Source organism: Pelobates fuscus, chromosome 5, assembly GCF_036172605.1.
Source record: "Pelobates fuscus isolate aPelFus1 chromosome 5, aPelFus1.pri, whole genome shotgun sequence".
Taxonomy (NCBI): Eukaryota; Metazoa; Chordata; class Amphibia; order Anura; family Pelobatidae; genus Pelobates; species Pelobates fuscus.
This window is the reverse complement of record NC_086321.1, coordinates 319,805,232-319,832,123: the sequence shown is the minus strand read 5'-3', so window position 1 is coordinate 319,832,123 and position 26,892 is coordinate 319,805,232. Positions and strand designations below refer to the sequence as shown.

Here is a 26,892-nt window from a genome sequence, read left to right as displayed (position 1 = left end):
CAAATGCCTTGTCAACCTCGCGGTAGATACACCACTGGCCAATATCTATAAGTATCTGCCAGAGTGGAGGGGGGCAGACAAATCAAGTGGAAGTTACAATGCCATCAGAGCATCACCCAGGCCATTCAAGGTTCACTGCTACTGGTGCAATAGACAATAAGCTGGGCAGTCCAATCAAGAAGAGATTAGTGGATCTGTGGGTCACCCCAACGCCAGATGAGCAGAGAAAGACGTACGGGTGGAGTTGTCACTCCTCCAGATGAATGGCCTGGCAACTGAGACAGTCTGTCTCCCAGATGTCCACACCAGGAAATTTAAACTGCTTATAGCATTAATTTAAAATTCCGCTACGCAAAGAATCTTGGTAGTAGTAACCCCGCCGCAGTTGCAGCACAACTCTGCTTTCTTCCCTGGTGGTTGACATGAACAACTGCTCTGAAATTCTCCAACCAGAAGGAGAAATGGGACTCCCAAAGCAGCTGTGGCCAAGCCTGGAAAGCCAGGTAAATCACGCGAAGATCAAGGATGTTTTTGACTCAAAGCCTTGCTGCGACTGTTGACCAAGTTGCCTGAGCTTTCTCAAACTTTCATACAGCTCTCAAACTAAAGAAGCGAACATCTATCCTCACAATTGTCCATAGAGGGTTCCAAAAAGAACCACCCTTGAGTCACAAACTGGTGGGCCCAAAGTTTACTGTGACACTCCTTTCAGTAACCGCGCTCTTACTGATCCCATCAAAAACTGGCTGCTGAGACTGTTAGAAGTGTGATTGCTGACAGAATGTTTAGTTAATGCCAGATTTGTGTAAAAATTGTGTTTTTGCAACACTATAAATGGCAACTGTCAATCAGCCCAAAAGGCAACCAAAAATCTGTATAGGATCTAGAAAAATGATATCAGTCTATCCCAAGTGTTTATGAAAAAGGCAGAGAAAGGGCTTATCATCACTACACTTGGAACAAACTAATGAAGAAAAAAAAAGTCCCACTATAAGGTTTAAAATATATGTCATCTGACATACCCTATGTGCCTTCAAGAAATTATAGGCCTTTGTGGGGTAATTTCAAATATCAAACTGCTGAAATGCCCCAAAATAGTACAATGTCCATCAAAATTCACACTTTAAAAATTTAAATGGTGAGCTCTCTTATATAACAATGTAACTTAACAAGGCTAATCCATACACTGGGGGTTTGTTTTACTCTCAGAATATGAAGTTGAGCATAATACTATGGTAAAAATAATGAAATGTTCAGATTTCCAACATGGCGCGGTAGCTTCACAGGATAGTGGAAAAGGCATACATTGGGGGTATTGTTTTTAGAACATGTAGCTGAATACAAATGAGAGGATTTTAGGGGGTTTGTACAGGAGGAGCACACATAAGGTTTACAAAACATTACATGAAACAAATAAACAAAACAAAAACTTGTTATGTGTGTGTTTATAAAACAAATACACAAAATACAAAACTAAAACACAATTTTACTACAATTTGTAGGAAGATGTGCAGTTAAATAGCTTTACACATTACTTGTTTTAATATAACTACACAAAAGTAGACAGGCAAACTATTTTCCTTTAGCAGCGGTTGACACACATAATGCATGGTTGTTTCTTACCTGGTAGGTTAGAATGTTCAGTTCTAGATGTAGGAGTAGCAGGTAAAGGTCGATGTCTCCGGGGAGGATGGGATGGCAGTGTCATTTTGACTAACCCAATAAATTCCACGTACGTCCCTGGAAAGTCCCCTTTCTGTTTTGTTCTTTCATTGACCCCCAGAATCCATCCAATACGACCAGGGTCCTGTTCATCTCCATCTTTGTAGCCAAGAGACAGCAATGTTGCTCGGCTGACCAACAGAATATCACCTGGCAATAGATCAAGGTCTTCATCCCTCTTCTTGCTATATTTGTATAGTGCCCGGTACTGAATTCCTTCAGTAGACATTGGTGCAGCCTACTCCGCCCCAGTGTCTTCCTTGGGGTCTTAAGTCTCTGCTGCCCAATAATGGTCTTAGTACATTGCAGTAGCAAAAGAATTTGGAAAATTTACAGTTTTTGGTTCATCACAATAAGAAAATACAAAGAGATAGTTTGGCAATGGCTGTTGGCATTGTCCTACAGAGGGCTAGTGCATGGATCCCCTGCTGAATTTAGGTATGATACATCCAGAACTGACAAAACAGGGTGAAATGAGGGAACTTTGGCTCTATGTGCCCCTTATTCTAAGTTTGAAACCACGGTTCAGCCAGATTATAGAGCACAGAAAAAGTGAGATAAACATAATCCAGGACTTCACAGGGGTCATGCGGCAAAGATGAAAAGAGCAAAGGGTGGAACGGTGATAAGATGTTCACTGAAAATGCCAATTCCTATTGCACACTGAATAACGTAGTTTTTCTTTCTGAAAGGAAAATTTGAAATGTTAGATCTAACTTACATAACAGACACAGACATCCCATTTTGATAAGCATAGTTGGCAACACAATAAAAACATTATATTATAGTGTCCATTAAGTTTGCATAGCAAGGATTGCTAAAGATTGAAAAAGCCTTAGATTCACAGGTAAACATTAAGAGATTTCACAATTTTTTGTGCCCCCCTACAAAAACACTCAAAGGGCATTTTTAAACCAGATTTACTCACCTTTCTTTATCTAGCAAGGGGGCAAAGCTCACGGTGCTCCTCGGCGCTCCCCCGCCTGATGGGAGCTGCACACCATGGTCCAATCAAAGGCTTCTCAGAGTAAAGCCTTTGACTGGAGGATTTAAATGGCTCAGAACGCTTGTGCATGCTCAAAGCACGCAAGGTGAGGGGGAAATTGAGGGAGGAATTAAAAAAATATATATCAGCGGATGGGAGGATTGAGTGTGGGAGGGCAGACGCGAGTTTCCCATTACAGTCTGTTGGCAGCATGCTCTGACTACAGACATCAATTAGAATTCACATTAGGCAGTACGGAGCAGAATTCTGGGCTGCCAAAGTCACATGAACAGGGGGTTTCAAGCTGAAACACTGCACATTTAGGCTCCTACCAGCATAAGTGGTCATGGTGGTTTGAATAACCCTTAACCTAAATATATGAAATCATTTTTGTTTAAAATTGCCACTAACCTCAGGATGGATTCAATTCACCAAGTAAAGCACAGGAATAGCAAAACAAACACAAGTATGTGTGCAAAGAACATAGTTCTTTCTGTAGGATCAGTAGGGAGATGCAGTTTAAATACCATATTTTGATGAAAAGTAAAAGATATCCAGACTCACTATATTATATTTTAACAATTAGCATCAGCTGATTGCTCTTGGCCAGTGAGCCAAGTCCTACATTTGAAAGCTTGGCTTTTGTGTTCCTAATGCTATAGTTTTCCTTTATGCAATGCAAGCAAACACAATGATACACTTGTTCTTACATTTTCTGGTGACTTGTCACTGATGTCCCCACCAGAGGACAAAAGAGGGAAAGGGTTGGAAAATGGTTGAGAGTGTGCCTATGTAGGGTGGGGGGTTGGTGTTGTGTGTGCAAGGACGCTGCTTGTAGCACCTGTATGTGTGGAAGGAATTGTGTGCAGTGAATGTCTGTACAGGGGCTGTAGTGAGCGGGGATTGTATTGTGTGTGGCAGGAATAGGGGCTGTATTGTGGGGGTGGGGGGAGGGGAGGGGGAATCAGGCACTGTAGTGTGTGTGTGTAGAACCAGTAGTGTGTTTGCTGATAGAGACTGTAGTATATAGGGGGATAAGGGCTGTACTGTGTGTGGAGGGTATAGGAGCTGTAATTTGTGGGGCAGGTTTGTAGTGTGTGCATAGTGACTAGTGTGGTGGGGTAATACTGGCAATACAGTGTCTGAACTACAGTGTGTGGGGGCATAATTTGGGTCAGGGAGGGGAGAATCCTAGTCCATGGTAGTCATGTGGTTTATGCACCAGGGACACACCACCAGCAGTGCAGACTGCTCGGTCAGACCATCTCTATAAGTAAATGTTGTGTTCATCAAAAGGTCTGGGGCCACTAAATATGACCCCAGCAGAAACAGGGGAGGCCCAAGTATCCATCAATACCTTGGGCGTCCTAGTGTGAGCAGGGATTTAACCATCTGCAGGACATTACATGCCATGCAACATGCATTTAAGCACACTGTGTAGAATGGCATATATATATATATATATATATACACACACACACACACACACACACACAATTATATGGTGTTCTATGGTTTATAGCTGTAATTTCTAGTTGAGTTAATGTCTATACCATATGGTGCTAGATTAAAGGAACATCTCTACCTTTATAGTTTAATCTTACTATGAAAATTAATTTTATAATTTAAGGCTTTAAATACCCCTTTTAAGATAAACTCTCTCATCAAGTAAATAAAGAAGGCACATACACTGTATGTCACTAGTCTACAAAAAACACTTTATGAAAGACAACTACTCTATTTAAACCACAAAATACCCTTTCAGTTTCATGTTGCAGTACGAGGTCAATCTTTTAAGTCCATAATGTCCCTAAATGCTAGCAAATGTTTATTACCCTAACACTTAGCAGAGAAATTTTCTACATCACTGTGGCGGAACCCGCCTCGCCACTGGGCATTGGAGAGGCCTGGCTGCCCGCCTCCTACCTGCTGACTATGGCCCCTGGTAAATTTGTACTTTTGAATGCAATATTTGGGCATGTGGTATTTTATATTGCTGCTACTGGCCCTTTAAGGGCCACTCGTGGACATATTATGACTTTTAGGAACAATGCCCCTTTAAGACTGTGTAGCAGATTGCATTCAGGCTGTCTTAAATATTATGTATGTTATGTGTTCGGTAAATTGTATATGTGTATGCAGCATTCGTCTGATTGTTCGGTAGAATCACTCCATTCATTATATTGAGTGAAACTACCGAACAACCAGACCACCCAGGAATAAGTGTGCCTCCAATTACCGTTTGCAACAATGTTGCAAACAGGTAATTGGCCATTTATGTAATGTGTTCTTCGTCCTCTGGGTGGTCGCCATTCGGGAAACAAACACGTGGCGGCGGCCATCTTAAACTCCCGAACAGCGGTGTTTTGCCGTCGAGTGTCTGGAACTAAAATCGGACACTCGACTAGGCAAACACCGCTGAGACCTCCAGACTTCCAGCAATTCGTGTAGAAACTACCGAACGGCCCGCCATTCGGTAGAAAGAACCCCCACGAACAAGGGGATTCATTCGAATCCTCCCCAGGCTCCATAACCCAGGCAATTTGTGTGTTTTCATTCCCTTTTCTGTGACCGACTGCAGGACCAAAATACATGGAACTATTTTCAGATACTTTTGCCATGCGGTCGGTCAAAACTTTAACCCTCCCTGGTCCGATCTGGGTGATTTTTGGATATGTGTCTCACCCAGATCAGGGCTACCAGGGGATGTAACATTTAAAGGGGTAACCCTATGTTTAGGGGTACATCCAGAAACCCAGGGAATTTGTGTCTGGAATAATGGGATTATGTGTCACACTAAGAGCAGGAGATGTGTAGGATGTAACTGACACATTATTGGCTGTGGTACTAATTGTTGTGGATCCCTCCCTTGCATGAGAGTGTCTTAAAAGGAGGTTGTGTGAATCAATCTGGACTTCCTGCTTAACCCTCAAAGTGAAGTGTCGTCTCATTAATGGGGGAGGATTTATTGTATGCTGTTCCAGTTTGACTTCTAGGAGTGTAAACCTATTCGCATGGTTTGTCCTATTCGGCTGTATACAGCATTCAAATGCTTGAGAGAATTTATGTTTCTCCGGTTCGGTGGTTGTGGTGTCTGCTGCAGTGCTTGGAGTCCCCAGGAAGCGCTAGGAGCATCCTTCAACGGAGGTACCCAGTCAGGGTGCCCGGCAATCCATTACAATCACATATTCACCAAGCTCATCACAATACAATGTATTGTGATATGTGGCAACTTCAACCATGTTTTAGGCCAACAATTTAAATTCCTTAGATTTCAATGTAAAGCAATTAATAAACCATTTGGTGGCACATAACTTCGATATTTTGTGATGTTCGCACCCTCAAACAAGAGAGTACTTTTATTTTTAAACAAGAACAGAATCTATTAAAACAGGCAAAAGCTCAGAAAACTTTAATAGTTTGCTGTTCGGTTAGTCTTCGCTGAGCTCCTATGCCATTACAGAACTTACATTTCAGATTGATCCTGTCCACAACTGCAGTGCAGATTGAATATGCTGGCAAGTACCTTATGGGCAGGATCAGATATGTTAAAAGGGTAATCCAGGGGGGCGTGGCTAGCCGAGCAAAGAGCAAGACGTGTTGGTGTGGAGCTCCTGAGGGCCGCAAAAGGGAATCAATTAAAAAGCCACGAAGCAACACCTGTCTGAGCCTATTATCAATACCTGGGCACTCTAGAACCCCCCCCCCCTCCCCCTGGAGAAACATGGGGCGAAAAAAATCGCAAGATGACCCACTCTGAGGGCCCCAGGCAGGCAGACATCCAAGCGTCCTTTGAAAGGCCGCAGCAGCAAGCGCGGCCCAAGATGGCCTCTATGGGGCCTAGACACTCTAGCCCCTCAGAAGATTCTGCAGAAGACGACATTATTACACCAGTGAGGGCCCTGAATGGGGTATACAGAAGTGAAGAATCTGACGCTGACACCTCACCCTCCACTAAGTGGGATATTAAAAAACTGTTGGTGGACTTACGTGAGGTCTGGAAAGCCGACCTAGCTGGCGTGCGCACTGAGGTCGACGGCCTCACCGCAAGAATCAGCGCAGCTGAAACGAGAGAAGGGAAAAGAGAGCAGGAGTTGCTAGAGACTCTTGCTCGAATGGAGACGATGTCCCAACAAATACAGGGGCTTAACCGCACAGTCACATCACTAGAAGCCAGACACCGCAGGAAAAATGTGCGGATTCGAGGAGCACCCGAAAGAGTGGGCATGGACACCATACTGGAATTTGCCAATGCTGCGGCGGCAGCCCTGGGAGTGAGACCTGCACCGGGAGAGTTACCCATCGTGAATGCTTTCCGAATACGGAAGGCCCCAACCGCCCCTGCGGATGCACCCAAGGATATCATAGCGGTTACCAAGGACATCTCTGCCAAATCTGCAATGCTGGCCCGCACCTGCACTTCGGATATACGATGACTTACCATTTAGTGTTCTATTAGAACGACGGAGGTTCCTGCCAGTGACAAAAGAACTCAGGGACAATGGGATTAAATATCGATGGGGAGCATTGGGCACCCTGTCAGCACAGGAAGATCCGGCGGGATTCCTGAAGGCACTACACTTGCCGTGACAAGCCTGCACCACACAGGCAGCAAGTACGACCTCCACAACTGAGGGGGCCAACCTGGTGAGGAGAATGGATACCGAAACAGGAGCAGCGCATAAAAAAAATCAGGGCTGTTGAACCCACCATAGACACAACCAGCCATTGACCAACTGATGCCACTAATCACCCTTGAGACTCCCCACCTCTGACACCTTACCGGGACTGCACCGAGCTCTCACCCACAGGAGGCCCTAAAAAGCTTACCCTGTGGCTACTATGGGGACTCTTGGGTCTGTGTTTTTTATTGTTCCAGCTGACAATCTCCGTAAGATGACAAGAAACAAACTGTTAAATTACATGTTTGGATATTTCTCCGCAGTTCCTTAATCTAATAACTTTTTTTTTTCTTCTCTCTTTTATTATACCTTTTTAATATGTTTATTCTTTGGTGTATCTCCAAACTGCCAGCTATTGGGAAATCTCGGGGGTAGGTAACGCTGCAGCATAGGACAGAGGCATTTCGCAGAGATATGTATACCGGACGCAACACTGATTAGGGCACGTAGGACCCACGGTGTATGGTGTGCCCCTCTTGGTCAGATACTATTACAAACACAAGACTTGATAGTCTGAGAGCCTACATTGCTAAAGAGGGATGTAGTGGTTTATCAGGCAGCCCGCTACGACTCCAATCCCCTAGCTCCGCCATAGGGAGCGCACGAGGTAACCCACATACATACATAGGCTTCAATTTGTGAGACACAGAGTCTCAAACATGATGAGGGGTCACCTTGCCCTAGCCTCACAATGCCTCACCTTACGCTGAGCAACGAAACACGCTGCTGACACATAGCACATGTACACTAATAATCTATACACTGTGAGGCGCTTAGCACACACCACAGACTTCTAATATGGCTCGAACAGTCGACTCCTCTTGTAATATCCCTATAAGAATCGACGTCAGGCTACAATGTGGCCTACCATTCCGACCGCCGACATATTACCCCTGGACATGACATGGCTATCATCAATGATTCTCGACCTGCCAAATTTTACAATGTGACACCATGGTCCATACGTGGCGCACATGGATATTGATGTCGATAATGAGTTTTGTTTTATTTTATTTAACTTTACTGTTAATTGTAACATTAAGTGTGTTCGTCAGCGGCGTGGCACCGGCACGCAGCGGGTGGTTTTACCCAAATTCACTAACATGGCGCGAGCCAAGCTGTCTCTACAACTACCGGTTATACCCACGATGTCCTCCTTGGCACGTGCCATGGATGACAGGCACGTACAAGCATGATCACCTTGCATGATATACCCATCTCTCACATAAAAACGATCCTGTGACGCGCACGCTATGCTGCCACCCTGTTGAGTGAACACGGCATATCTGACTATACTCCCATAAGGGGGTCAGCCCGCCTATGCATTATGTGCATTATGTGAATAATATCAGGTAGGACAGATAATTGAGCAATTAAGCAGCAAAGCGAGATAACAAACCCATAGCATGGCACACGAGTCCCCTCGGATCACCCCTTACATCACTACGCACCTTAGGATGATTCACACCAGTATTGCATTTGTAGCAAAGTTCTTTTTATTTTGTATTTAGTATTTTCCTTTTACTCTTATTTAACCTCATTGCTCATTGACTAGAGTACTAAGATTGCAGATTTACTATACCTATTGTTGATGACCATAAGCTTACACCTTGCATTACCAAAATGTGCGACTGTACTTTGGCATGATGAAACTGTGCTTTACTGTTCCTGTGTATGCTGTTATGGCATCACAGGTGTGCTATGTACATCTTGTTGCACGAAAAATAAAGAATTTAAAAAAAGAAAAAAGAAAAAAAAAAGGGTAATCCAGACATGGATCCCGTACTCACTGTGCCTAAAGAGGTATCAGCTATACTTCGCTGATAAGGACCAAAAAAGGGCGAAACAATTGTCCGGAGTTGCTGCATCTCCCGTGCAGCTGGAGCTTGCTAACATTTCGGGTCTGGACTGGTGAGGAGATGACACTGAACATTAAACTATATTTTGTATTTTATTATTGAAAAGAAAAAAAAAATCTATTTGCATTAAATGAAAGTTTTTTTTTAGCATCTACATTACATGTTTCCTTGCGCAATTTCAGTCAACCTGTAAGGGAAAATTGTTTGTAATTATCATCCAAAAACAGCATTCCCCTCTACTAAACCCCAGCCCTTGTTTAAAAATAACAAAAACAATATTAGCCAACAAGCAGACTACATTCACATTGCCGCTGCCAGTATGCAACTCCGGAGTCCAGCCTCTGGTAAACCCTCAATGGTGCCGTCCGCACCATGTGCCAAAGCAGGTCTTCCCGCTACTTCCAGAAAACCTGTGAAGGTGGAGCACGTTGACGTCACGTCAGAATGTGACGTGGCATTGTGTATCTCCGTGCACCTCCAGGTCCTCCACTGTCCAGCGGAAGCCATCGCAACACTGACGAACACATAGTCTCTGACAGGCACACAGACACACACTTACTGCCAGACACACACATCATTTTATTTATTTATTGTTCCCTACCTTTGGGAGCTGGTGTGAAGCCTCTCCCTGGAGTCCAGTGGGGAACTTCTCTCGGGAGGTCTTCAACCTGCTCCTCACACGCGCATATTCCGGCACCCGGCATCACTACAGAGGGCGCACGCGAGGGAGCAGCAGGGAGCAGTTAAGAGTTCCCTCCACGGCCGGGTACATTTTAGCAGAGTAGGCACCTGCAATGTGGGGAGATCAGATGCCTACTCTGCCTTAGTAAGCATGCTAAACTCGCGGCTCGCCGGGCCATAAAGATATTCATTGTGGGCCGCCCGTTTGACATGCTTGTGCTACTTGCTTCCACAAATTATCTATAAAATGTATATATAATAATAAAAAATGTGTTCCTTTTAAATGAGAAGGAGAGAGAGAGAGAGAGATGTAATTTTACCCAGGACCCATCCTCCAGCATAACACAAACTAAAATTGATGCACACCTTCTTGAAAACAGAAGTTCTTTTTTGTATTGCAGTCAACAGATGAACAAGGACAATTAACCTTTATCAAGTCATGTATGTGAAAGAACTGCATTTTTTTTTTTTACTTCAGTTTTTGCTTATACTTTCGAAATAAGACTCCAAGAAATTAGCACAGCACTTAGAGGTTAAAACATTACTGTGCCAATCAATCAACTGTAATGAATATCATTAAGGCAAAATCATAACAAGCCATAAAGCAACCTGACCATCAAATTCTTTACTGGTTTTTCTTTGAGTGCTGGAATTTTGCTTTATTCTGCAGCAATTATTTGGTGAAGTCAGATATCACCATTCCAACAAGTAATTTACAGGAGAGAGAGGAGAGAGTGGTTTATACATTACCTGCTACAATAAGGATTGATATTTTGCAGATCCTTTTATTTTCCATTGTATTTGAGGATTATAATTTCTACTAGTGTGTCTAAAAATACTTTTTTGCTTAATATAACTATATAAACTATAAGTCTTTTCAGGGATGTGATTCTTGTACCAGTTAAAGGAACACTATAGTCTCCTAAATTACTTTAGCTAAATAAAGCAGTTTTAGTTTATAGATCATTCCCCTGCAATTCCACTGCTCAATTCACTGTCATTTAGGAGTTAAATCACTTTGTTTCTGTTTATGCAGCCCTAGCCACACCTCCCCTGGCTATGACTGACAGAGCCTGCATGAAAAAAAAACTGGTTTCACTTTCAAACAGATGTAATTTACCTTAAACAATTGTATCGCAATCTCTAAATTGAACTTTAATCACATACAGAAGGCTCTTGCAGGGTCTAGCAAGCTATTAACATAGCAGGGGATAAGAAAATCTTAATTAAACAGAACTTGCAATAAAGAAAGCCTAAATAGGGCTCTCTTTACAGGAAGTGTTTATGGAAGGCCGTGCAAGTCACATGCAGGGAGGTGTGACTAGGGTTCATAAACAAAGGAGGGATTTAACTCCTAAATGGCAGAGGATTGAGCAGTGAGGCTGCAGGGGCATGTTCTATACACCAAAACTGCTTCATTAAGCTAAAGTTGTTCAGGTGACTATAGTGTCCCTTTAAAGGCAGAACGTAATATAAGAACATTTATTATGAAGTGCGTACAAGTAAAAATATATTATAAATAAATGACACAAAACCACTTGCCCACCCCACCTGTTCCCCCCTCCGGATTCTTCAGCTTGTGCCTGTATTTTTCTTTTGAGATTGAGAATACACTGCCATACTGTCACCAGCCAGTAGGCGCTGTGTGTGGAGAGTGGCAGGGATTGTAAGCTACATCTTATCCCTGCTTCTCTCTCTTGACTGAATCCACGGGGGAGCAGCTATAGGCAGTGCAACCAGCAACTCCCAGACTGCAGAGATAGCCTACAGATCAGGTAAGTGAGGAATGGGGGGGGGGGGAGCCTACAGGAAGGGTCAGCAAGGAGCAGGAAGGTAAAGTAGAAAGGGCACAAAAGAGAAGGGACATCAAGGAGCAGAAAGGGGCAGAAGGAGCACAAAGGTAAAGAAGGAAAAGGAGCAGAAAGGGTCAGCAAGGAGCACAAAGGTAAAGGAGCAGAAAGGGTCTGGGTCCGCAAAGAGCAGAAAGGGTCTGGGTCCGCAAAGAGAAGAAAGGGTCTGGGTCCGCAAAGAGAAGAAAGGGTCTGGGTCCGCAAAGAGAAGAAAGGGTCTGGGTCCGCAAAGGAGCAGAAGGAGAAAGGAGCAGAAGAAGCCATGGAGGAGAAAAGACAGTGTCAGAAGAAAAAGAAGCCTGTAAAATGAAGGAGAAGAAAATGAGATTGGAGCAGGAAGGACAAGTGAAATGATCCCTCCACTTCCTTTTGGACACCACATCATAAGTCTTTGGTAACTGGGCCTGGCAGGGAAACTTTGGGCCTTCTCATCTCTCCATGTAAAAAAAAAAAAAATATCAGTGTTAATGTGTTCAATTTTATTTAGTGAGTGTCAGGAAGTGCCGCTGGGTAGGGGTGCCGCTGATTGGCTAAAATGGTCATCTGGCACTCTAAGCCAATCAGTAGCTCCTCATTTATAATAATGTGAAACATTTTTATGAGCCGGGAACTAGAGATTGGCTTTGAGCAGTCATATCCAAAGCCCGACCATTCAATTTTAACGGTTCAAAGAATGTCAGGCAGAATGGTTGGCCCTCACACATGTTCACTTCATCAAATCTGGCCCTCTTTGAAAAAAGTTTGGACACCCCTGGCTTAGAGCGCCAGCTGACAACTCTAGCCAATCAGCGGCACCCATGCCTGACTTCAATCTGCACTTTCTGACACTCCGTTTCAGAAGCCGAATACCACTGAGCGACCTGGAGCTGGAGGAAGCCTCTGGGGTTAAACCATTTGAGAGTGGTTTAACCCCTTAAACGAAAGAACGCCCAGGGTCCTCCTGGCATCATAGCATTTTCATTTAGATGAAGTTGTTATGGTGACCAAAATGTTCTTGCAAAATGTTTAATTTGCTTAAAGGAACACTATAGTATCAGGAATACAAACATGCTATTTACATGTCTTGCCCATAACCCCACTCCCCCCTCCTGTGTTAATAACAAGGTGTTTTTTTTTTGGGGGGGGTTACTCATCTTATTTCCATCATAAGGCCGATCTCTCCGTGGCTCGTCCTGCTTCACAGGCTTTCCTAACGGGTGTCCAGGTTTTTTATTTCCAAAACTGGTCATCCTGACTTTATGTGATAATGACTATGCCTCTCCCCTTCGTGACACTGTCAAAAAGGGGCATAGCATGGATGTCATTACAATTATGCCTCCCCCTCCTCCCCTGGAAGAATTCATGTGGACCCCATGCACAAAACAGACAAAATTAAAAGGGAAAACATTTTAAAGAAAAAACCCAACACTCACTGTACTAATGTAGTACCAGTATTTCTGTCCCAAGAGAAGTCTAGCAAGGAATTGGCAATATACTGTAAATTCAGTTTAGCTCTCGAAATAGATTAGAAAGACTTTTTAGGTTTCCTCAGAGATCATTATATACTTTTTTTTGCTTATCTAAGATTCTAGGCCGGGGGTGCAGGAAACCCAGGGTCCTGGTGGGCAATCAAATAATGCATTGTAGTTGCTGTACTAGTCAATTTCAGGGGATTTTCCAAAGCTTTAAAGGGTAACTCCACAATTACCACTTTAGTGATTTGAAGTGGTCATGGAGCCTGGAGTCTTATGTGCAGCTTTTAATGATAAATCCCTGCACATAATGAGGCAGATTTAATGTTTGCACAGTGACGTTTCATCTCACAAGAGCCTTTATCAAACCTATCAACACACAATGCAAATATGTATAGTGTAAAAGAATTGGCATTCACATTTTGCTTGTTGCACAGGGGGACACCAATATGCTATTCAAGAACCTATATGGGCCACAATTAAATTACATCAGGCCTGACAGCGGAAGGGTTGAAGAGTGAGTGTCAAGGTATGTCACAGCAACAGAATACACAACGGTGAACTAAAACCATATGACCTTCCGATAAAATTTCTTACCTTCCCTTTTACCATCTCTATCCCATTTACACAACATGCATTTGGACAAAGGAGGTTGGCATTACGCAGGTTTAGTTCCTAATGCTATAATTTGCTTTATAAACATTGCCGTCCACTTCATATGCTGTTCCTCCACCAAATTTTTTGTCATATCCCCCTCCTTCTCGTCCTGTTGCCCACTTAAACATAACGTGTCTGTATGACAGATGCTTTTTTCATAATCATATGATCAAATTCAATGGCATTCATTTTTATTCTTCTATACGATTGTGTTATCTTTCCGGGTTGCAATCCTCAGTTCCTCTTCTACCATGTTACTTGATCAATTCATATTGCAAGATTGTCATTACTGGTTGTGTAAAACCCTAAGTATTATTAAAAAAAAAAAAATATATATATATATATATATATATATATATACACATTGGACAGAGAAAGAGGTGCACATAGCAATGCAATGTGACAATATAGCCAAATCACAGCATGATTGTGTTAGCTATTATCAAGAATTACCACAATATAATTAAATTGATACTGAGTACAAAAAGCAACCAAAGCAAACAAATAAATATAAAGTAATGAAAAGGAAAAAGGACATCTTAAGGAAAGGTCTAGAACACCCTAAACCAAGCATGTCAAACTCGCAGCCCACAAGGACCATCTTTGCGGCCCGGCGAGCCGCAAGTACATGCTGGTGTTATAGCAGAGTAGGCACTTGCTTTCCCCATATTGCAGGTGCCTACTCTGCTAACACTTACCCGGCCGGGGAGGAGGGCCAACGAGGGAACTCAGTGTTCCTGCTCCCTCGCGCGCACCGTCTGAAGTGAAGACGGGCGCCGGAATATGATGTCATATTCTGGCACCCGGCATCACTAACCCGCGCGCTGGAGCAGTGAGGAGCAGATAGAAGGACCCCAGGGAGATGCCCCACATCGGCTCCAAAAGGTAGGGAGCAATAAAGAAAAGTATGTGTGTGAGAGTGTCTGTCAGTGTGTAAGTGTGTGTGCCTGTCTGTCAGTGAATACGTGTGTGTGTCTGTCTGTCAGTGAATATGCGTGTGTGTCTGTCTGTCAGTGAATATGCGTGTGTGTCTGTCCGTCAGTGAATATGCGTGTGTGTCTGTCAGTGAATATGTGTGTGTCTGTCTGTGAATATGTGTGTGTGTCTGTCAGTGAATATGTGTGTGTGTCTGTCAGTGAATATGTGTGTGTGTCTGTCTGTCAGTGAATATGTGTGTGTGTCTGTCTGTCAGTGAATATGTGTGTGTGTCTGTCTGTCAGTGAATATGTGTGTGTGTCAGCAGGAGGATCAGATTTGGCACAGGTTGGTAGAGGTGGGGGTGCTGTGGTTTAGTAGAGGGGCGGGACTGGGATTTAGTAGAGGGGGTGCTGTAGTTTAGTAGAGAGGGATGCTGTTTTTTTTTTTTTATACTGTACTTTTTAAAATGAACCTAAGTTTCAATGAAAGTTTAAGGTAGATTTTTTTTTTTGCGGCCCACATAAACTTAAACCTTGTTTATGTGGCCCGTGCCAGACTTTGAGTTTGACATACTTGCCCTAAACAAACTACTAAAAGAAAGCACTATAAGTGTAAATAAAAAGCATACAAGATATATGTAAAAGTGACACAAGACTTGCATACAAACCCAAAGTGCTTGAAGATCAACTATTAAAAGAAAATACATATGTGGAAGTGGTTAGGTCACGCTATAAAACTCCATATTCCATAGTTAAGTCATTTGCATTAGGAATGAATGTCAAGCCTCCAGTACACTGATGACCATAAGTATTGTGCAACAGTGTGACATATGAACAATGTGATACAGGACAGGTGCTATTTTGTCCTGTTTCAAACGATCGGCAAATACGTAAAGCCATCAATACATCCCTTTGCAAAGGTAGGGTAATAAACGACATGACATACATGACAGTAATCACACACTGTATATGTTTGCATTCACATACTTGTTCGGATATCGCGCATCACAAATTGATATTAAGCATCAGTGTCTGCCAATTCCTCTCCCGGCATGCGGCCATTTATCATTGAATACTGCAATGTAGCATTTAAAGTGAGGCTCGGAATGATATAAGTATATATGGGTTAAGTATGAATTTTGTGTAAAGCATATAGTCGTAGTTAACTATATGTACATTGCTAATTTGAATAGACTGCAAGATATATTTAGCACAGGAAGATTAGCGTTTTCAACCAATATGCTTTGCAAATGAATATATTGGTTGTTACCATTCTGATTTTAACAAGTACATTTTTATGCCACTATTATCTAATTAGAGCACAGAGATGTACAGTGAGTGTATCTCAGCAAAGTCCCGGAAAATCCAGAGGTACTGATACGTGTGTATAAAAATAAATAAATAAATAAAATAAAGGAAAATGGTCACGTCTTCAGGTGCTACCCCATGCTTTAATACATCGTATTTGGTGTTTAAACCCTGTCATGTCATCAGGTGCGATTTCATGCTCGTCCTTTTTTGTTATATATTTGATATGTTAAGCCTGTCACCTGTTCTGCGGTTCACGCTCTTAATTTCCAGAATATTATATCAGGTCATTAAACCTGTCAAGTGTTTAGGTGCTATTTCATGTACATAGTTTATAAAATATAGGGCATGTGTTTAAACTGGTCACATCGGTCTAACGTAGTGCTTATATTACTAATATGTATCTTGCTTTTTACATCTTTAAGGTCTTCATGATCTAATTCATGCCTGTAGTATCGGTTATATATGATGTTTGGTATTTATACCATCAGGTACTGAGATTACATCAGCACATTGTTGGGTTTGCTTTCAGTTTAAAATTACTGACCTTTATATAGTAGTTTTAACATACAATATGCATCGGTAATAATGTCAATACTCTGGAAAAAGCAGAATCAGTTGCACTTTCAGACAGAGAGTAGTATCTACGCACAGTGTAATCCTCTTCAACTTATCATTCCTGTAAGGTTTTGTAATTGTCTTATTTATTGTTAAATCTCCCCCCCCCCCCCCCCCCTTTTATAATATTGTAAAGCGCTATGGAATCTGTTGGCGCTATATAATAATATAAGTCAATATCAATAATAATAACAACAACAACAACAACAACAACACATGATCCTGAGCGCACAAATATAGTTGCCGACTAGTGCTCTAGTATTGCCTGTTTTCTTTTGAAGTACAATTCAAGTGTATTTTTCTCAAATACGAGTAGCAACGACAAACTTTGCAGAAGTGTCTAGTTACCAACAAGAGGCACTCGCCAGGATTTCACAGGATGGAATTTCGATATGTCTCACATCTCTGGAAGAGAAATATTATTTTGCCTACAAATTTACTTTCTGCTCCAAAAGCAGTGCATGGCTTTTCAACAAATTTTCACAATTAAATTGGATCCTACAACAACAACGCAATTGCCTTAATATAATACACTAACTATTTTTAGGACACTCTTTCCATATCGGCGCAAACTCCTCACTCTCCAAGTATCAAGTCCCAGTTCGAAGTAATCAGGCAGATGGAACTCCTCATGGTACACAAGATATATCCCAGATCCAAGTGCAAAACTGGTGTGACATTTCAGAATACACACACACACACACACACAAAAACTATTGTTGCATCCACAATTGTCTGGTTTTTTTTGCCCTCTGTAGGTGTACTATCACGGTGATTGTTTCAAATTCTGTCATATCATTTTTATCACACAAGTGCAAATCAGAGGCCTGATTAGACCTACAAAAAGCCATTTCATTATCTTGTCCAGAGGCTCCCTGATTCCCAAATTGGCAAAGTAGCTTTATATTCCAGGTGAGCTCTTTTCCTATTTACTCTTCAATTGAAAACATAAAAAAAAGCAAATATCAAACTATTTCCATTTCCACTGAACAATCTGCAGTAAACTAGAATGAATCAGTAAGTGTAAGGGTGACTGTTTAAGAGATGATTATAACATATTACTACTGGTACTTCCCTCAACAGTTTATGGAAGTCGTTTTCAACAAACATTTTCACCAGATTTTTCTAATTCTTCATATTTTAAAGATTTAGAATTAGTCCTTGGGTAGGATTCTGAATCTGCATCAAAAGGTATCGTAAGGAATTAGACAATTCTATATTTTGGGGGTTCTGAGCGCTCTGGCTTGCCTGATTCAATGCAGCAGCCCAAAAGTCCACAGATGACTGCTATATATATATTTTTTTTTGACCAGATAGTGTGTTCTAGTATCCCTCAGAGGTTGCTTACAGCCATGGCATATCAGAAATCTAGTTTTAAACAACACTTTTCCTCCAATGCTGGCATTCTCTGAAGAAAACTATGTATTCTCTCCTTATGATTGGTTGGACAATCTGCAAGGTAAAATATATAGGTTCATGATCCAATTCATACCTACCAGCCTATAAACCAATGAAAGAGACCATCTATAACTTGGATGGGCATGGAGATGTGCTTGAGGTGAATGGTGGAACACAATGCTGCTGAAGATGATCTGCACCCTGCAGCCATCAAGATAACTCTGGCTTTAAATATTTATAGAAATGCCAATGCTCAGCAGTGCAGTAAAAGAGTGGTTGAGCAGAGCACAACCCATGCATTGAAATCCTCATTATATTTCCTCCCAGGCCAAGCAAAACGCCAACATGCTGCATCCTGGACTCACCTGAATGAAGTCTAAAAACCATACTAAACATCCAGATAGCATATATACATTGAATAAATCAAAGATGTCTTGGCCTAGTTGATTTTCATAATATAAGGGACGTGGGAGATTAGCTTTTACGTTTTTGTGCTATCTTGCAAGTAAGTCGCTGTAGGGATGGATATAACTACCGATTAGTAAGTAATGTCCATATTAAGTTGGGAGGGGGGTAAAAACAACCTCTTTATACTGCAATTATAAACAACAATGGAAGAAACCTAAAAGTACCAGAAACGCTTACTGTAAAATGTAAACCTGCTTGACATTTTTGCTTGGAATCTAGAAGCCAGCTTTAAAAAATGCAGTTAGCCTGTCCCTGCACGCTTTTCAATGTAAAAAAACTACCTTTTCATTGAAAAGGCCATGTTTACATTGCAGCCTAGTGACAGTCACTCAGACGGCCTCTAGAGGTGCGCCACGTTCACATTTCCACGCTCTGCATGGAGACGCTTAATGCTCCCCATAAAAGTTAATTGATTCAATGCATCTCTATGCGGAGATGCTGATTGGCACAGCGTGGCGTTTTGCCATACATGCGCAAAAGCTCCCAATGCTTTCCTATGGGAAAGCACTGGATTGGCAGAAATCTCCAAGACCGATGATAAAAAAAGGGGCCAGCTGTGACAACACCGACACAGTGTGGAAAAAAAAAAAGATGAGCAAAAACACCTTTCCCATGTGATTGGAGGGGGGCCGGTCACCTAAACAGCCACTCACTGACTGTCAAATCAATTACTGTAAGTGTGTCTCACACAGACAGAAGCACACCACTGCAGCACTCACACACATTTTCACACACTCAAATTACTATTTTTTTTAATGTGTCCACCCAGCCTCCCTAACCTTTGGGTCCTATCCCTTGGGTCCAGTCGGGGTATTGTCCTCTTCCTGCTCTGCTCCCTGACACACTGTTTAGTGAAGCCAGGGCCAGAGTGATGACATATTTCAGCTCCCAGCATCACTGGAGGGTGCTCCCTCACTTCCACCGCTCCCCTGAGCCGGCTGCAGGCACTCGCTCTCTCTATGCCAGCTCCCTGCCCGTCCGCCTACGCTCTCCTTGAGCAGGACAGTCACTTGCACCTGCTCTGAGTCAACTGGCCGACCGCTTCGGGGGCTGAACAGGCTGAGAAAACCCAGGTACCATGACAAAATTCCTAGTAACCACGGCTAGGTGGGATTTGCTGAGCCCTGATAACCTGTATAATTAAAATCTGTACATGATATTGCACATGTGTTTCTGTCTATTGCTTTAGACCACAGTTAGGCAACCTTTGGCACTCCAGATGTTTTGGATTACATCTCACAAGGTTGCTTACCCCTTCTTTAGACCATCTTAGAAGTGTTTGACCTCTAACCTATGTCCAGCCGGGCACTGCTCTCCACCTCCACTATATCAGATGGAGAGCCGGAAGCGCATGCTCAGGAGCAGTGGCGGCTCTAGACTTTGTGATGCCTTAGGCGAAACTCAAACATGAGGCCCCCACTAACACCTAAAGTTAAAAATAGGGGTTGCATTGTGTGTATAAAGTGCTGTTGTTGTATTTAAGGACGAGCGTGCAGCGCTGGATACAGAGAGCTAGTCTCTGTATTCATCGTTCAGAGGCTTGCAGTGTAGCGGCTCCCTGTGCCGCCGCATTATGATCTCTCTGACTGTAGTTATGGCATAATATGCAAACTAACTTAATTTGCAATAAACAAATTTAGTTAGCAATTATGCCAATCGTTTATACATGACTGAGGGGTATGGTTACATAGCCTTGCAGTCGAGTATACATAAGTGCCGGTGTATGTATACATGAGTGTATCTGGCATTGTCTACCTATGTGGGACAGAGTGTTGCACAGTTGGAGTACAGGATTGTAAGGGTTTATGTAATAGGGTGAGTGTGGCAGGGTGAAGGGGGTGAGTGGGACAGACTGATAGAGGATGAGTGACAGGGTCGGGGGTGAGTGTGACAGTGCAAGAGAAGGTGAGTCTGACAGGGTTGATGGGGGGGTTAATGCAATAGGGTAGGTGTGGCAAAGCAAGGAGTATTGTATGGTTGCAGTGAGTGAGAGTGACCGGATTAGGAGGGGTTATGTAAGTTTGGCTGGGTGTAGGGGGCGGCAGTGTGTGGGGTCTGAAAGTGTTTGGGAATGGTGATAGTGTATGTGAAGGGGGTGTCAGTGTGTGTGGTAATGATAGGGTACGGGTGGGGAATGGCAAGGTGTGCGGTGGAAGGCTGTGACAGTGCGTGTGTGTGGGAAGGCTGTGATTGGGTGGGTGTGGGGTGACAGGGTAGAGGAGCTGTGAGAGGGTAGGAGACTTTGACAGGACAAGGGGTAGTGGGGGGGCTGGAGCAGGGGGTCGTGGGGCAGGGGGTGGTAGGAGGGCAGTGACAGGGTACAGGTAGTAGGGAGCAGAGGTTGGTAGGGTGGCTGTGACAGGGCAGGGGATGGTAGGGGGCATAGGATGGTAGGAGGGCAGAGGGTGGTAGGGTGGCTGGAGCAGGGGGTGGTAAGAGGGCAGAGGGTGGCTGGGGCAGAGGGTGGCTGGGGTGGCTAGGGCAGTGGGGTGGCTGGGGCAGAGGGTGGTGGGGTGGCTGGGGCAGTGGGGTGGCTGGGGCAGACGGTGGTGGGGTGGCTGGGGCAGTGGGTGGCTGGGGCAGTGGTGGTAAGAGGGCAGAGGGTGGCTGGGGCGGTAGGTGGGGCTATGACAGGGCAGGGGGTGGTAGGAGGACAGTGACAGGGTAGTAGGAGGGCAGAGGGTGGCTGGGGCAGAGGGTGGCTGGGGCAGTGGTGGTAGGGTGGCTGGGGAAGTGGTGGTAGAGTGGCTGGGGCAGAGGGTGGCTGGGGCAGTGGTGGTGGGGTGGCTGGGGCAGAGGGTGGCTGGGGCAGAGGGTGGCTGGGGCAGAGGGTGGCTGGGGCAGAGGGTGGCTGGGGCAGTGGTGGTGGGGTGGCTGGGGCAGAGGGTGGCTGGGGCAGTGGTGGTAGGGTGGCTGGGGCAGAGGGTGGCTGGGGCAGTGGTGGTGGGGTGGCCGGGGCAGTGGTGGTGGGGTGGCCGGGGCAGTGGTGGTGGGGTGGCTGGGGCAGAGGGTGGCTGGGGCAGTGGGTGGTTGGGGCAGTGGTGGTGGGGTGGCTGGGGCAGTGGTGGTGGGGTGGCTAGGGCAGTGGTGGTGGGGTGGCTGGGGCAGTGGTGGTGGGGTGGCTGGGGCAGTGGGTGGTTGGGGCAGTGGGGTGGCTAGGGCAGTGGTGGTGGGGTGGCTGGGGTAGTGGGTGGTTGGGCAGTGGTGGTGGGGTGGCTGGGGCAGAGGGTGGTAGGAGGGCAGGGTGGGGAGCGGAGGCATAAATACCTTAGGATCCCTGTTGGTCCAGTGGGCGGCCAGGCTGTTTCCCTGGTGGTCCGGTGGGCTCCCTTTACGGTCTGCAGCTCCGCCGGGTGCAGAGCTGCAGACCACGTGGTAAGTTTAGTCTCGCGATCTCAGCCAGTCAGAGCGTTGCCGTGGTAACCCGCAGCAACGCTCTGATTGGCTGAGATCGCGAGACCCATTCAGTCTGCAGCTCTGCTCTCGGCGGAGCTGCAGACAGGCTGGCTCTCCCGAGCAGGCATAGGAGGGGCCTCGCACCCGGCGGCATTAAGGACAAGCCGCCGGGCACCCTCCTGTGTCGGGTCCTCGGCCCGACCTGTCACACTGTCCTAAGGCGATTTAGGCGGCCGCGAGGCCCCCCATCAGCGCGAGGCCTTAGGCGGCCGCCTAAATCGCCTAATTAGAGAGCCGCCTCTGCTCAGGAATTTCCTTTAGCTCTCCTGAGCGAAGCCCTGCAGTGCTCACTGCCTGAGAGCAATAGCTGATCGGCAAGCTTAAAGCCACACTCCAGACCCCTAAAGCCCTTCATGTGGCAGAAGTGCTTAATGTGTGAAGTGTGTCCTCTATTTCAGGTTACAAAGTAAATTAACCTTGTTACACCTTATCAGACAACCGGTCCTGTTACTTCCTGGTTGCTTAGCGGACACAAAATAAGTAAAAACAGAATACAAGTACCAGTTCTACTTGCATAGAATTTCTCAGGACCAGTTATTCTTGTTTCTTGACGTATATATAGTTCATCTTCCACTACCTGGTCTTTTACTTCCTCATTCACTCGGATTCCACACTGTAATATATGTTTCTAAGTGCGTTTCAGAATAAATCTTTTTCAATGTAAACTCTAGTGCAGTACTGAAAGGGTTAACAATTATTGCAGCGCCGATGTCCATCACCAGTGAGGCAGGATCTGCCTCCACCAACGTCAGGGAACTTATGCGCATGCACAGCAAATTTGAAATGCTTATTATCCCATGAGATATTTTTATTCTTTTGCAGTATTGTTCTTTGGAATATTTCCTGAGAATTCAGAGGGGTCCAACGGAATACAGCTTTCAAGGAAGAGTTTATTTTCACGTGGTGTAATTTTGTATTTCATTTAATTTGCTACAGATTATGCTTGGTGTGGGTATGAAATGTATGTCCTTTTGTTTCCATTGTATATTAAAAGGTTACTCCAAGCAATACAACAACAGCCTACTGTAGTGATGATGCTAGTAGTACTCTGGCGCGGTTTCCCCTTGACTGAGAGTGCCAGCTGACTGCTCTCCACCAAATAATGTAACTCTGTGCATAGAAATATGCACAGTATTGACATTAGCCAACCCAGACTGCTTGTCCAGGGTGCCTGATTACACTGTAACGAAGCTGCAGCAAAGAGGTTAAAAAACTCTGCATGTTCAGCGTTTCATAGCTAAACACTGCACATACAAACTATAAAACTGCGGGGTCTATGATCAATTCAAATCCCTGAAGTGGTTATGGTGCTTGGAGTAACCCTTTAGTCATTTCAATGTTCGCATTAGGAGGGTATTGTATTAAGTTTTGCATGTACTTTTACCTTATTTTTTCACTTGTCTTCTAAACTTATTTTAGGGGCTCTTTACTAGTGAGAGTGTGAAGCAGTTTAACAATTCTGGATACTATATGAAATGCATGCTGGGAACACTTCATTTCACATGCACAATTTCATGTGTACAGAGTCCAGCTAAGGATTCCACATGTGGTTAGAGAACCAGCAGAGTTGAGATAGAAATCCATTTCACAAGAACACCGGTCCCAAAGGTTTCAATAGACACAAATGTGTTCTGGATGCATGCACACTCCAGAGACTATGCAGATTCCAAACATGCACAGAGTTATTCACGTAATAGTAAATTCAAAACGCATCTCAAATCTTAGGCCAGAATACCTTAACTGGAAACATGACTGACTTGAAGAATTTTGCCACTATTTATATTTTGGCCTAATTTTAAATTCACTATGAATACAACATAATTCATATTACTTTTTTTTTTAATTAATAGTAAGTTGAGCTCTGGGAATACAGGTCTGTCTAAAACGGATTCTAACATCAGTGTGTTCACATGCTCATCAGCAAACTAGAGCCACACAGAATTCTTAAGCATCAATTTCTGCATAAAAGTGGCTTCTACTAACCACTGTCCTTTAATGGTTAAAACAAAGCATGCCAAGTTAACCCCTTAAGGACACATGACATGTGTGACATGTCATGATTCCCTTTTATTACAGAAGTTTGGTCCTTAAGGGGTTAAAGGACTGCAACTCTAAATGCCCACCAGATCCATGGGGTTGATGCCCAGAATCTCCAACAGTCCTGGGGGGTTTCAACTTCTACGTCACCAGCCCTGGGTGGTGGGCTAACACTCTGTATGCCCATCTGCCCTGGGTGGGGGACTGCAGGCCCTGAACGACCTAACAGCCCTGAGGGTCTGTAACCGTACATACTCATTAGCCCTACCGGGGGGGCTGTCACCCAGCACGTCCACTTACCCTTGGGGGGCTTGACACCCTGCCCGTTCACTAGCCCTAAAGGAAACTGTCATTATGCAGTCCACTAGCCCTTGGGTTGAAATGCTATCCTGCACGTTCACTAATCCTGGAGAGTGAGGGGAGGATGCCAGTGCAATTTCACAAACCCTTGGTGGGAGGGATGCCACTCTGCATGCCCACTAGTTCTGGTGAAGGATGCCACCAAGCACACCCACTTTCTTAAAAACGGGGCTGTTATCCTGCATGCCCACTGGCTCTAAGGCGGGGGTGCCACCCTGCACATCCACTAGCCCTGTGGAGGAGTGCCATCATGTACGCCCAATAGCCTTAAGAGGGGGCTGCCACCCTGCACACCCACTAGTCCAAGGGGGAGGGATGCCACCCTGTACATTCACTAGCCCTGGGAAGGGCTACTATCATGCAAGCCCACTAACCCTACAAGAGGGGACTGCCACCCTGCAAGCCCACTAACCCTACAAGGGGGGGGGGTTGCCACCCTGCAAGCCCACTACTTAGGGAAGAGGGGGGGCGGATTGCACACCCAGTACGCCCACAAGTCCCACAATAAATACTAACAGTTCTGCACAGCACCCAGTAATAATAACTCTGTATAATGTCCCCAGTCCGCACACAGCGCAGAGTACACGGTCCCCCGGGAGCTCACAGTGTGCATGTGAGCAGGCCCGGGCGGACAGACAGACCTGCCAGCAGACAGACAGACAGAGCCACTAGTTGCCGTCTGACCCGATGGGATTATCTCACACCGTCCTGCGGCCCAGCATGCCCTGCGTGTTAATACGTTCAGAGAGGTTCGGGTCTCACCAGTCAGAGCCGCTCGCTGTCCGTTACACGGCACTCGTGCAGGCCGCGTCCTGTTTCCTTCTGTCCACTTTTCACATGCTGAGCGCTGGAGCTGCCATGATGAAGCGGAGAGAATCCAAGAGCCGAGCGAAGACGGAAACAACCGAAGGGTGACGTGAACAAACGAGCAACGGCGGCGCAGAAAACCGAAAGTTTGGTTCAGTGCCCCCTAGTGGAAGAAATAGAATATGTCGCTGTGGAAGTTCTCTATTTCGAACACTGATAGACGCTGATCAGTGCTTGGCATTCCCATTCTATTATAACTGTAGGATAGCATAATGTGCTCATGGCAAACTTGGCCCTTGCTGGAGCTGGATTTACCCACCTTGCTGCTTCAAGGCCAGTTTCCTCAATGCACCCCCCCCCCCTCTCATTCATATTATTATTCATAAAGCGCCAACAAATTCCCGCAGTGCCGTACAAATGGATGGGCTAACCAGACGAGCTTGACCCACAGGAACAGCGGGGGTATATATATATATATATATGCACACAGTTTATATAAGATTAAATCAGCACTACCACCATCTAGGGAATTTGCACGTAAAGACCCCAGACAGTAACATCGCCACTGGTCTGGGGGGAGGGGGAAAGGCGAGTACCAGTGAGATTTACGTACCTGAACCAATCCTTTTCCATGCATGACGATCTTGTTCCGGCAGATCCTCTTCAGCTGCTCCAGGAGCCAACGTCACTTCTGTAAACTTGCGCTGGTGTGAGAGTACAGCATTTGAGGTCTATGGAGGACCCCGCAACGTAAAAAGTGCCAATTCCCTGCAGTTGTCACTGGTGCCGGCTAGGGATTTTGACCCTGTAATTCCGCCCCGAGTCTAGGAAAGTCAGGCGGAAGAAATATACACAGAGACAAAGTCCCTATTTCAGGAATATTCCAACACAGTCAAAACACAGTCAACACAGTCAAAAGAGTAATTCAGAAAGATTATATTCTATGAAGATTCCTGCAGAATATATGCATTATACATACTGCATGGCAACTCTCTTCATGCGTTTTCATAAATGTGATAAAATTATAGGTGTCCCTGAATATATGGTTGTGGAGTATGGACCATTATAAACCGACAAAGGTGAACGGTGGCAGCTCTAAACGTTGAATTTCGCCTAAGGCTTTACAAGCATGAGGCCCATTTCAACACCGAGAGAGAGAGTGAGTGAGTGAGTGAGTGTGTGTGTGTGTGTGTGTTTTCTTTCTTTCTACTGGAGGGCAGGTTAGCAGAGCTGGATCCAGAGAGTTAGTCTTCGTATTCATTGTTTAGAGGCTTGCAGTGTCGGGCCTCCCTGTGCTGCTACATTCTCCCTTTACTCTCTGCAGTGGCGTTCGCACTAGAACTGTGCAGCAGGGACCACAGAACTTGAAAACCGGGCGCCCGTAAGAAAACTATGGCGGGGATAATCACTGGTGGGGGTGGAGCCAAAGTGACAGCAGAGGCAGGGCTAAACACAGCCTCATAGAAACATAGAATGTGACGGCAGATAAGAACCATTTGGCCCATCTAGTCTGCCCAATTTTCTAAATACTTTCATTAGTCCCTGGCCTTATCTTATGCCTATCCTCCCACGCATGCTTAAACTCCTTTACTGTGTTAACCTCTACCACTTCAGCTGGAAGGCTATTCCATGCATC

At 44.8% G+C, this 26,892-nt stretch overlaps 1 protein-coding gene across 1 annotated transcript in view; it reads right to left on the bottom strand.

The window, feature by feature from the left end:
- Positions 1-25,343, bottom strand: part of PIK3R2 (phosphoinositide-3-kinase regulatory subunit 2) — a 75,539-nt gene extending 50,196 nt beyond the window's left edge. The window contains exons 1-2 of the mRNA XM_063455584.1: positions 25,212-25,343; positions 1,624-2,407 (exon numbers count right to left, since the gene is read on the bottom strand). Coding sequence (XP_063311654.1) covers positions 1,624-1,951 — 328 coding nt within the window. The 5' untranslated portion in view covers positions 1,952-2,407; positions 25,212-25,343. The remainder of the gene's footprint in view (positions 1-1,623; positions 2,408-25,211) is intronic.
- Between the last annotated feature and the right edge of the window lie 1,549 nt (positions 25,344-26,892).